At 38.5% G+C, this 11601-nt stretch overlaps 2 protein-coding genes across 8 annotated transcripts in view; one reads left to right on the top strand and one right to left on the bottom strand.

Annotated features, from left to right (window-relative positions):
• The window catches only part of LOC138349746 (uncharacterized), a 31886-nt gene extending 26070 nt beyond the window's left edge, over positions 1-5816 (top strand). Inside the window, exons 3-5 of the mRNA XM_069300791.1 lie at positions 1661-1790; positions 2981-3102; positions 4979-5816. Of these exons, the coding sequence (XP_069156892.1) occupies positions 1661-1790; positions 2981-3102; positions 4979-5107 (381 nt within the window). The 3' untranslated portion in view covers positions 5108-5816. The remainder of the gene's footprint in view (positions 1-1660; positions 1791-2980; positions 3103-4978) is intronic.
• The window catches only part of G9a (histone-lysine N-methyltransferase G9a), a 51327-nt gene continuing 44917 nt past the window's right edge, over positions 5192-11601 (bottom strand). For 6 of the 7 annotated variants that reach the window (XM_045725808.2, XM_045725811.2, XM_069300788.1 and 3 more), the window contains one exon: positions 5192-11473. In XM_045725808.2, the coding sequence (XP_045581764.2) occupies positions 11401-11473 (73 nt within the window). In that variant the 3' untranslated portion in view covers positions 5192-11400. The remainder of the gene's footprint in view (positions 11474-11601) is intronic. The other variant, XM_045725809.2, reaches the window with a different exon arrangement.

Genomic DNA, 11601 nt, shown 5'->3' with positions numbered 1-11601 from the left:
TTCAAAATATAGGCTGTTGCACACTAAACAAAGTCGGTTTATAACTTAATTTGGTTAAAAGTCAGTGAAAGATGGCAATGACGAAATTTAACGTTTGCTAGACCAAGTAAAAATTTATTTACTAAATTAGGTCTAAGGTTGCAAATGTTAGGTTTAGTTTATGGACACTCGTACAAAATGTGAACTTATTTGTACCATCCATCAACAGTAGCTAATATAAGTACAAATTTTAACAATTATACATAGTTTTAGGACACTGCAGCCTACTAAATCATTATAAGAGTTGTCGATGGTCAAGTGTTCCCCGCGCGGCCTTAAGAAATATCTTGCAAGTCACAAAGTAACTCTTGCTTCTAAAACGTTGTGTTTATCTAACACCTTCCCTGGCCTTGAATGATGGTATTGTGCGTCATGATGCATAGTATTGTGTCGCGTATTATGCTTTTTAGTAAATAATACAAGCGTAGATGTCTGCAAAAAGTTACGTCGATCTTCGTTATCCCTTTTATGTAGTTTAGTGTCGTTGATCGTTTTCGTAGTTGTCGTCTTTAGCCGTCATTGCTGTCGTGTATGTTGTGGTCGTGTGCATATATCTATCGTTGTGTCCGCACCGTTGTGTAATCGCCTGTAGTCATTCCTAGTAGTTACAGGATTAACATGGAGATGGGGAGCTGGTGAACCGTGTTCAAAGTGATGAGAAATGCAATAAAGTATATAGCAGCTCCAGCGTCGTAAATTTTTCCTTGCCTATTCGTCTCTAGTGTGTGTGTGTAACCTCAGCGTTAGTGCTTAGATTGTTCATCCCGTAGTCTCGTCCACAAGCTCCTGGCCAGTCTCACCCACGGGAGTCTCCACGGCGTCTGAGGATCAATCAGGGAGGAGGGAATTGTGGCTCCCACCCTTTAAGGAATGTTGAGGGCCGATTTATCTAGTTATGAAGAGTGAATTAGGTCCTGCTGACCGCGGTGTGGATAGTGGACGAGATGATCCAGGGGGTGGGTGTCACTGGGGGGGGACCAGGGGTGGGTGTGACTGGGGGGCGAGACCAGGGGTGGGTGTCACTCGGGGGGGGGGGGGGGGGAAGGGGGGACCCAGGGATGTGTGCCATTTTTTTTTGGGGGGGGGACCCCCATCGTATCAGCAAGGCGGACAGCCCGCCTGCTTTCATACCTCTCACTGTATTTCCCACTTCTATACTTCCCTTCACTTATGCCTCTGTTTCGTCTTTACTACCCCCACCCCCCCCAAAAAAAAACAAGGGTGGGGGCAGGGATATCACAAATGCATGTTACGTCTTTGCTGCTGATTGTTATTTGCTACCGAGTGCTATATATGTTTATATATGTAATATATATATATATATATATATATATATATATATATATATATATATATATAATCATTATTACTGTCATGTTAGGGTACTTGATGCTGATTTGTGCTAGTGATACTGTATTGGTCTACTGTTGAGTGGTGAGCGTTGCTGGGGTTGGCCGCGTTGATATGGATTCCCTCGCACATTGCACTTACAAGACCAAAATAATAAATCCTGTTCTCTGGTACAGGAAGTCATGTATATAAATAAATTTATTACCATTGTATACAATATTTGTATTATACTTATATTTTGACTCGTGTTGAAGTGTATAATCCTCGGCAGGGTCTGATGTTCCCGACGACGCTGGGTGACACCTGCAGTGACAACATCGACTGTACCAGTGGCTGTTGTCTCATGACTGGACATCGACACCGACGGCCCATAGGCATATGTCAACCACTCAGACAGATAGGCAAGTTACCCTCAGTTAATTTTGTCTACATGACATTTACTAGATACTTATCAGCAACAGAAAGCCTAAAAAGACTTTTCGAAGTCAAGTTTGCCAACCCCTGATCATTCCCTAAGTGTAATCCACAATTTACAAACTAAAAACTATTTTTGCTAGGTGAACATATAAGGAAATGGTCATATACAGATATATGGTCTTCAGAAATATTCTTTAGCTCTAGACTATGTTTGCGACTAAAATATATTTGCAGACGACGAGTCACAATAACGTGGCTGAAGATATGACAAAACCACACACATCAGAAAATAGAAACTCAATTTTTGCTGTGGCTTCATGACTAGTCTTTTTCATCCTTTCCTCTTGTAACAATCTGGCTCCTATCACTTTCAAAGTAGAATTAGGAATCTAATTATCTTCTTCATTTTCTTGACATTCATGTTCACAGTTCCATGTCTGATTTCGCGTGCTCGTGTGTTTACCGCAAGCCTATGCACAGTGGTATCGGGCCCTACACATCAGTGACCCTCAGTTTCTTGATGTAATATTTTATTTGTAAGTCTTTCTCTCGCCTTGGTTACCCCTTACATTTTATCAACCGTGCCTATTCTCAAGTTAAAAGAAATTACTTTCATCCCAAACTAGCTTCCAACACTAGTAACACTGCTGTGCCTTCCCTTCATATCTGAACTCAACAGTCTCACTAACACTCTTCGTTCTCTAAAACTTGCCTTTCGACAAAGTTACTCTTCGTAGTAATCTGGTTCACATTGTTCCTCCTTCCAATGCTACTGACGTCTATTCTATTTCCTGTTCGTCTTACCCTCTCAAATACCTTGGTGAAAGTGTCCGTACACTTGAGACAGACTTGAGGGATACAAAAGAAGTGTTAAGTCTGCAGACATAAACAAAGCCTGTCATGTTAGGGACTATTTTATAAGACCAGCTACAGGATGAGTAATCTTTCCTGCCTCTGCTTTTCACAGACAGTCTTGTCGGCACAGATACACATGCCCAACATGATTCTTAGTCCTGGCTTGTTGCGGTTGACCATTCACTTTCACAATACATATATAAATGGTTTAAGATTTTAATTAAATGTGATTTGACTTGAGCTTTGCCCTTTTCTCTTACTTACCCCATTTTCTTATTCTTGCCTTTCATCTTACTCTTACAATTGTACATCTCTACAGGCGAGTACTGTGCTCCAGGGAACCGTCTTCGGAACTATTATGGTTCACGGGTGTACACATACTCTTGTCCTTGTGGTGCGGGACTTACCTGCAAGCCCAAGTGGTCATCTGTACTCTATGGGGTAGGTATCTGAGTAAATGGTGTGATTATTCATGAGGTGAAAGTTACTAAATTGCAATTAATTGCTTCATTTTTACTCTCACTGCTTGCAAGTTGAAATTATTATGAATTTTGTCCTGGAGGCCATTTATTTGGATAGCAGCGTGTACAACACCCTTTGATAGAAAGAAAATTTGCTAGCTTGTTCATTTTGTCACTTTCACACAGATACAGCTGGGACTTACCTGTCTGAAGTGAACACTGTCAAATAAGGGATTAACATCTTACAACCCTTAAGTTTTGTTATCTAGAATGTACAATATGAGGAAATCTTAGACAAAGTGTTTTTCTAACTTAAGGTTAGGAAAGGATATCTAATGTCTCTTAGGTGGCCAGTCTATCGGGTAAGTGGTCCAGAAAATGCCCTCTCATTCTGCAACTCTAATGCTAGACCATTGTTTCCATCCCGAATCCGAATTTATCTGGGTACTTGTATCCAAGAAGAATTCTTGCAATTACAGTTTCCTCTATCTGTCACCTCCTTTTCATCTATAACGATTTCATAAGGCATTGTATTATGAGCTGTATGCATTGAAATGTCCCAAACTTACAAAAGAAATTTAATTAATTTATATTGCTTTTGAAGGGTGCACTGAGTTCCATAAAAGGCTGCAGGTTTCCCACCCTTGACTTAGAGCAAGTTAAGTCCTTTGGAGTTAGGTAACTGTTATGGATTCCATCTAGGGCAAAGCAAGTTATATGGGACCTCAATAAGTCTAATTGGCTTCCTGGTCCCAACAATGGGAAACCGTGACACTTATTACAGTAATGAGGTTATTTGTGGAATTATTAGATTTTAATGTTTTTGATCTATTCTTAATTGGCATATAGACAAGTACATATAAGCTCAAAGACCCTAGAATTAAAGGATGAGATGCATAACACCAAACTAGACATTATTGTATGGCAATTGGATAGCAGCAGTATAGATGAGGTGTTTGTAAAGGTTATACTCCCTGGAGAGAGGATACGAAAGTAATAAATAGCAGTGATGTGGCAATACCGGTGAAAGACCACATTATGGTAGCCAAGATACAGTACTGTATTACCATAAAACCCACATATGTAGATATTGTAGTCAGTATGGCTATACAGACAGTATAACACATTAAAGTGTAATTAAAAGTAATTAAATACAGTATTATTGAAGATGCTGATACAAAAACAAAAGATATGGGTATCCATGTGAAAGGCATCAAATTCAACGAGATGTGTGTTAATGAGAAATGTCAAAATGGAATGATTGGATAGCATAGCTTCCTATCATCCAGAAAATTAGTGCATTTCAAAAATGCAAGACACAAGTGACACATGACAATAAAGATAGTAAGGGGTTGGTAAGTTCCATTAAATAACCATCAGTCAACCTAGTACTGGATGTGGTCAGTGAATGAGCCACAACAAGGCACCTGCCATGGGCAAAGGGGGTGGGGAGAAGGGGTTTACGATGTCAAGTGAATGGATGATAAAGTTAGCGAAACTTAAAGGAATTTGAGAGTAAAAAAGAGCAAAGGACATGGCATTGAGCAAGACTTTACATCTACATTTATAATGCAGAAAATGTCTCAGATAGTGCTAGATTTTGCTAGCAGGTGGTAGTGCCATATTTAATCAGGATTTATACCAAGTTCAGGTGATATTCAGAAAGACTTGTATCCATAACCTTCCTTTTTTTCTACAATAATTTCCTATACCTATACTTGTCAGGCAGGTGCCACTTCACTCAATAAGGCGGCAAATATGATAATTACTGTATAACTAAATAATTACAGCTAAATAATTCCAATACCCTTAAAAGCTTTTAGTGTAACATTTTAATACATGTTATTGTATTGCAGCGAAGCGTGATGGAGGAGCCAAAATGCATGCCAGCGACCATGCATCCATATGTCCTAGCAATGAAAGGTTATGGTTACAACATGAATAACAGACACACAAATTCTATTAATATAGTACCTGCCGAGTAGCTAGTGGCACTTTAACACATTTTGGTACATTAACTTCTGGGCCTAAAAACTATAATGTTGAGTGGGTTTACAAAAAATTCATCATGAGCATAGTGATGTATGCTATATTTGTCTAATACATTTGAGATCTGCATATGACAGTTTGTAAAATATGCACTACAGGTAAGATAAAGGCATAGTTTCAGGTACTGTGTATGTATTAGGAAAATGGGGAGAAAAAAATGCATAACCCTTATAGACATATATACGGTATGCCTTAAATATTTACTGTATTAGTATTTAGATAGTTTTAACAAATTAAAGAAACATTCGGTGCATTTTTTAGTATCGGAGGTTTCTGTATACAGTATTAGATGTATATTTGGAGACAAAGAGTTTCCTTTTAAATAGAGCATATCGGCATTCTTTCAGTGCTTATGAGTGTTAAGCTACACATCATCTTCCCAACAGTCTCCAGCGCCCACTAAATTACATCTAAATTAATCTCCCAGTGTATTCATGTTTAGTTTTACTCATTGATATTGCAATAAAACAAAGTTTGATAATATTGTTATTTAGGGAACGGTTAGATTCCAGAAAATGTCTGTAGAAAAATTTTAGTGAACCTCCGAGCCATTGGACATGAACTATATTTTCATATATACAGTACTGTACATGTAACCTTCTTGAACCTGTACTGCATTTTAATTAATAAAAAACACAAAACCTTTTACTTATTTTCATTGTTACAATATACCATATTTAAAGGCTTTCACAGCGTCGACACCTTACATAGTACAGTAGTCTAAAGAAATAACTTTCACCATTGGCAATGCTCTATGATAATGATACCATTATAAAACATAAAATTCTTATCATAATAGCAATTTCTGAAGTCCATAAATCATCACTAAAAGTTCGGAAGATTAAAATGCACAATTTCCATATCCTCCTTTAGTTGAGGTACTGTACAGGTATATGTAAATCTGTAGAGAAAAAAAAATGGAACACTGTACATTACATTTGACACTGGTGCCTGAAAAACCTCAAAATATTGTATTCAGTAATTACTAAGTATTGTACATATATTAATTATTAAGTAAATTTAAAGATAATTAAAATCTAAGGCACTTGCTGAAGATCACTGAACTTAATATATCAATAATCACAATTATTCAACAATGAGATACAGTATGTAAGGAACTTTACATTATTAAAAATTATTTTGAGTTACAGTATCTATTTTTCATAAAGACTGAATAATTACTTTGCGATTTCTAAGTCCAGGAGGAAGGAGAGCGCCTGATGAGTAAAGCATCACACAAAATAGTAATTCTGCAGAATAAAACAATGAAATGCTGGCAATAATGTTTTTATAACATGGGAGGCTGGTGTGTGTAGTACTAAATAAAATACTAGAAAAATAAGTCCATAAAAACTAAAAAGAATACTAGAAAATAAGGCCATGAAAGAGGTAAACACAGTACTGTGTTGAGGAGAAAGGTAACTGGCAAAACTGCAGTGGGTATGTTTATGGGACTAAATCCAGCAATTATTATTAAGGTAGGTAGTGGATGGGGGTCTGTATACATGGAGTGGGTTCTAGCTGCTGCTGTTCTCCCCAATCCCAACCTAGGGTCAGGCTTCACTGGTAATAATTTGGTCAGGCTGTTGCTTGGAGCAGCCCACATATCCACAACAACCCAGTTGGTCTGGTATTTCTTGCACGAATGTGTCTAATTTTGCCGAAGAAATATAACACAATTCACTTTTGCAAACAGAATGGTAGATGGTTGGAATAAGTTAAGTGAGGTGGTGGTGGAGGCCAAATCAGTAGTCATTATATGACAGAGTACTGGAAAGACGGGACACCACGAGCGTAACTCTCATCCTGCAACTACACTTACGTAATTACTTAGATAATTACTGCCAATATTTCTTGTTTGCAGGGAGGATATTGAAGAGCAGTTGACCTCTCATGTTCATATTGTTTGCTGATTGTACTTATGACACCTCTGCTCTTTCCCAGTCAATGTCTTTGACAGAAGTAATTTTTATACTGATTTTTGTATCGTCTGCAAAAGATGATACAAAACTGTGATTTGTACTTTTTTTTTATCAATACCTGATTTAAGAATGAGCAAGTAATTATCAAAAGGAGCCAAGCCAGGGAAAACTACATAGCACTGTGTCATGGAATATTCAAAAGGAACTAAATATCATTCAGCGTGCGAATATAAGGAGAAAAGAACATAAGGTGTGCGACACCGAAGGTAATGGATTCACCAAGGATTCTATCGAGGGACAAGTGACCTGGAGGGACACGAGGAAAGCACAAAATGAATGATTATTCGGAAAATCAGGACATTCAACAAGGAAGTGCATGACTGTAAATGGGACAATGCAGTTCAGACAAAGAGGAGCAGGACATTGTTCCATTACCCAAGTACTACGCGTTAGTTTAATATGATAACCTCATTGTGCGAGTAAAAAAAAATTATCCTCCCCCCCATTTTTTTTATACTTTGTTAAAATACCTTCCCTGGTCACAGAAACCTCAAAAAAAAAAAAACATACTTTGGCTGCAGTATTACTTGCTGTCACAATATTACTTGTTCAATTCTCAATAATATACATATTTTACACTGTCACACACTATAATGAATAAAACACAATCAGTACTTCATGAGTGTGTGCTAATCACTGAAGCAGTCGACGGTGTACAAGGCAACTTTGCACTCTACGCACCGGGTACACACAGATTTTTGCTTCTTTCTTCATTGTGCTTGCAAATAACACACTCACATTTACCTTTAGCACATAATTTCATACCTAGTATGTAACCAAGCTTGTGTACTGCAAGGTAGTCTTTCTATTGGGAGCAGTGTTGGGAATGTGGCATTGTTGTCACAACACTACCTTCCTGGCCAAACTTCCCAAGTAATTGTGACAACAGTGCAACACTAAAAGTATGGATTGGTGGGTTTTTGCCTTTTCACCAAATACATGTTGAAACTGTTCGGCACCGTTTCGTCCTCAAGGTGAAAAAACTATTTCTTGGTCCACTTCAGAGTTTTGCACACACACTCAACAGATCCACCATCAAGTCACATTTATCGACCAATTTCACATTTACATTGTAGTCCATGATACAATTTGGTTTATACAATTTTCCTAGTGTTTCAAAGTTCCATTTGGTACTGTCTATCATTTTACCAGTGTGAATTGTTGTCACCATATTCACTGACGTGTCTTTCAAAGCAAATTGCTTTGCCTTGGAAATTTTCTTCCAAATTTTGTTGCTTTTTCTGAGCTGACATCACCCACTGAAATACCAGTACCAAACACTTGGCATTTCTCTCATATGTGGCTTTACTGTGCTACAGACTCCAGTCTTATATTCAAATAAGAACATAGCAAGGGGGCTGGTATAATAATTGTCTGAGAACAGAACATGCCCCTTTGCTCATCAGTGGTTCCATAAGCATCTTTACCACACACTGCAAGAAAACCTGCGAGAATCGTGACTGAGTATGTCTACATCAGTACCAGAATGTGTCATATCTATCACTATTGCAGCTTCACAAATGCAGATCACAGAGAACTTCATTCCAAACCTGTGCCATTTTAATGGGATATATTGCTTGAAAGCATTCCTAGAAAAAACTAGAGATTCGTCAATCACAACATTCTGCCTCAGTACAAAGAAATCACAGAACCTTTCTCTCCCTTCATTGAACACTTTCAAAATGATACTGTGGAAAGTGAAGAATCACATTATCTTGCTTTCAAAGTGTAGGCACCTTAGAAGTAGCAAGAACCTGTTGTGAGACATGCACTTCCTATAAACTGGGGTTAGAACAACACACTCATTGTTCAAATAATCTTGGATGACGTATTTCACAGAATATTTCATCATACACAGCACAAGAAAAGCACACATTTCACCTACAGTTGACTTTCACAATCTGTTGGTCGTTTCTCCCCAACAGATCAAATGATAAGCTGGTAAGAAGCCAGATGCAATGAGCTAAACTGGGATTGGTTAGGTTCTTCAACAAGATGCTTAATGAACAGTTTTTCAAAATATGCCATCAAATATTCACTTTCACTCACATTATTGCCAGTATACAGGAAAATGTCAGTAGAACCTAATATCCACATCATCAGTTGTAGGTATCTGTGGTATAAAGCTCTCACAATCTTCCCACACGAGGAGTACTGTGCTGCTTGTGGTGGCACAAACACCACGTCCAGCATCTTCTTAAATAAAACTCCATTCCCTAGAAGATGAAGCTCTTCTATGTTGTATAGCCCACCATAGACAGCAGTTGAAGTGGGTGCCACACTCTCCCCCATGACTGGACACATGCCAGCACTTTGCAGAGTGAACTGCTGACACAGCAACCCTGTGCCTAGTAACACCACCATGAGAGCCACTAGCACTAGGTTCATCTACACTACTAGTATCAGAACCAATGTCACTGAACCCAGGCAAAAATAAAAAAAGTCATCTACCACATTATCAGAGCATTCAGGAATGACAGATGGCACATAATAATAAACATTGTGGGAGTGGTGTTGACCTGGGATGGCGCAGCAGGGGTGGAAAGATCGGCATACTGTACACGTTTACTGTATCATCCTCAACAATGTTTGTATCACTTGTATCCAATCCCTGTGTTAGGTCTTTATTGGGTTTTGGGTGGTCAACATCATAATGACAATGTCATGCATTTCATGCTCAGTGATTTTTCAATCATGTGAGCCATTGGTGACTGGGAGCTGTTAGCACATTCATCAGTCATGGTAGTTCACTTGAAATTGAGCCTACTTGCACCAGTGGGGCATGCTAGGATTTTTTTTTAAGATGGCAGATGCTCACTGGAGACCTAAGGCCTCCATTTGCTACCCAGGTTACTGCAGACCAGTTTTAAGTCTTAGGATATATTGTACCAACAAATGCTGTATGGTGGTCAGCTCACCACCTGTCAACAGATTTATGGCAGTTTGTACAGTGCAGAGGGTTAAGTGTCCATGAGTTAAACAGGTGTGACCAATACACAACCTAGCCAAGGCTCTTTCCCATCATCTATTATGGTGGTAGGAGGAAGGATAAGGGAAAAGGTCACTTTTAGGAGCACACAGTTTGTTATCTGTAGTGCCAGCCAAATTACCCTGCCAATGGTCATGTACTAAAGAATGAATAACTGGATAGAAATTTGTATAAGGAATCCCTTTCTGGAAAATGTTGGAAGCATGAATGGGCTGCTTAGCATGTGGTGTCCATAAGTTCATTTGAGTTAACTCTAATATGGCTGGGAACACAGCAAAATTTGACTGTCTTATACCTGTCATAGATAAGTAACAGCCAGTATTAGATTTGAACCACAACAGGATGCAAAGGGTTAAGACTCCAGAGCATGAGAGCATTGTGAGAGTCAATCACAATGACACAGGAACATTGATGCAGAAATAGTAGCCGACAAAGATTATACAAAATTGCATAAGTTTCACCATGAAGATGCTAGGCTCTGGGGGGCAGGTGGCACACGCAGGTTTGATTGGAAAAACAATGGAGTAGCCAATACTATACACAGACTTACACTAATCTGTGAACTGTGCAATAGTGTGTGTGTGTAGAAAAATGATGAAGGAAAAGAGTTTTCAAAAAGTAGAAGTACAAGCTTTCACCATATCAGCCAAGATCTTACAAAATTTCACAAATGGAACTCTTCATGGGGGCAAGGTAGGAATGACAAGAGGGAAGATGTTGCCAAATGTGAATGATTGAAGGGCCATAAGAATGAGAAAAGGAAGGGGTGCAAGAACTGTGTCCTGGGGTACACACCTTTTCACTGTATTTAGTCTTGATTTTATTTGATTATTTGTTGCATTCTGTTTGACAAGACATTGAATATCCATCTCCTTTTTTTGTTATTCCTACTGATCTCATTTTATGGTCTATCCCTCCATAGTGACATTTAAAAATGCTTTGGCAAAGTCTGTGTATACAACATCTGCATTTTGTTTCTCTTACAATGTTTCCATGATTTTGTCATGGTGATTGAGTAATTGCAAAAGGCAGGATCTTCCTGCTCTAAATCCATGTTGACTTAGACTGCGAAGTTCATTGTTCTCCATAAAATTGAAGAGTTGCTTCCTAATCAGTGTGTGTTTGCGTGGAAGTGTGAGAGAGAGAGAGAGACAGATATACCGAGAGACAAAGAGACCATGTGAGTGAACATTACACAATAAAAGGAGTGAATATTTTAAATATTTGTCCATGACTACTCACAAGGAGCACTGTACATCTAGTCTATGGAGTGGAGAGACTGCTGCACATCATTTGCCGGAGTACAATACTGCTCGTTCTCCATGATGCTTCTGAGTATTGTGAAAATTAGTGTAAACAAACAGGTAACAATTTAAAAATCTTTACCCCCCTCAATTTTAATTGCACTTGGATCTATGTAAATGTTACACTCCTTTTCCCTCAACCCCATGTAAGCTGG

The sequence above is a fragment of the Procambarus clarkii genome, chromosome 44, assembly GCF_040958095.1.
Source record: "Procambarus clarkii isolate CNS0578487 chromosome 44, FALCON_Pclarkii_2.0, whole genome shotgun sequence".
Taxonomy (NCBI): domain Eukaryota; kingdom Metazoa; phylum Arthropoda; class Malacostraca; order Decapoda; family Cambaridae; genus Procambarus; species Procambarus clarkii.
Note: the sequence above shows the minus strand (reverse complement) of the source record. Positions and strands in the feature narration are given on the sequence as shown.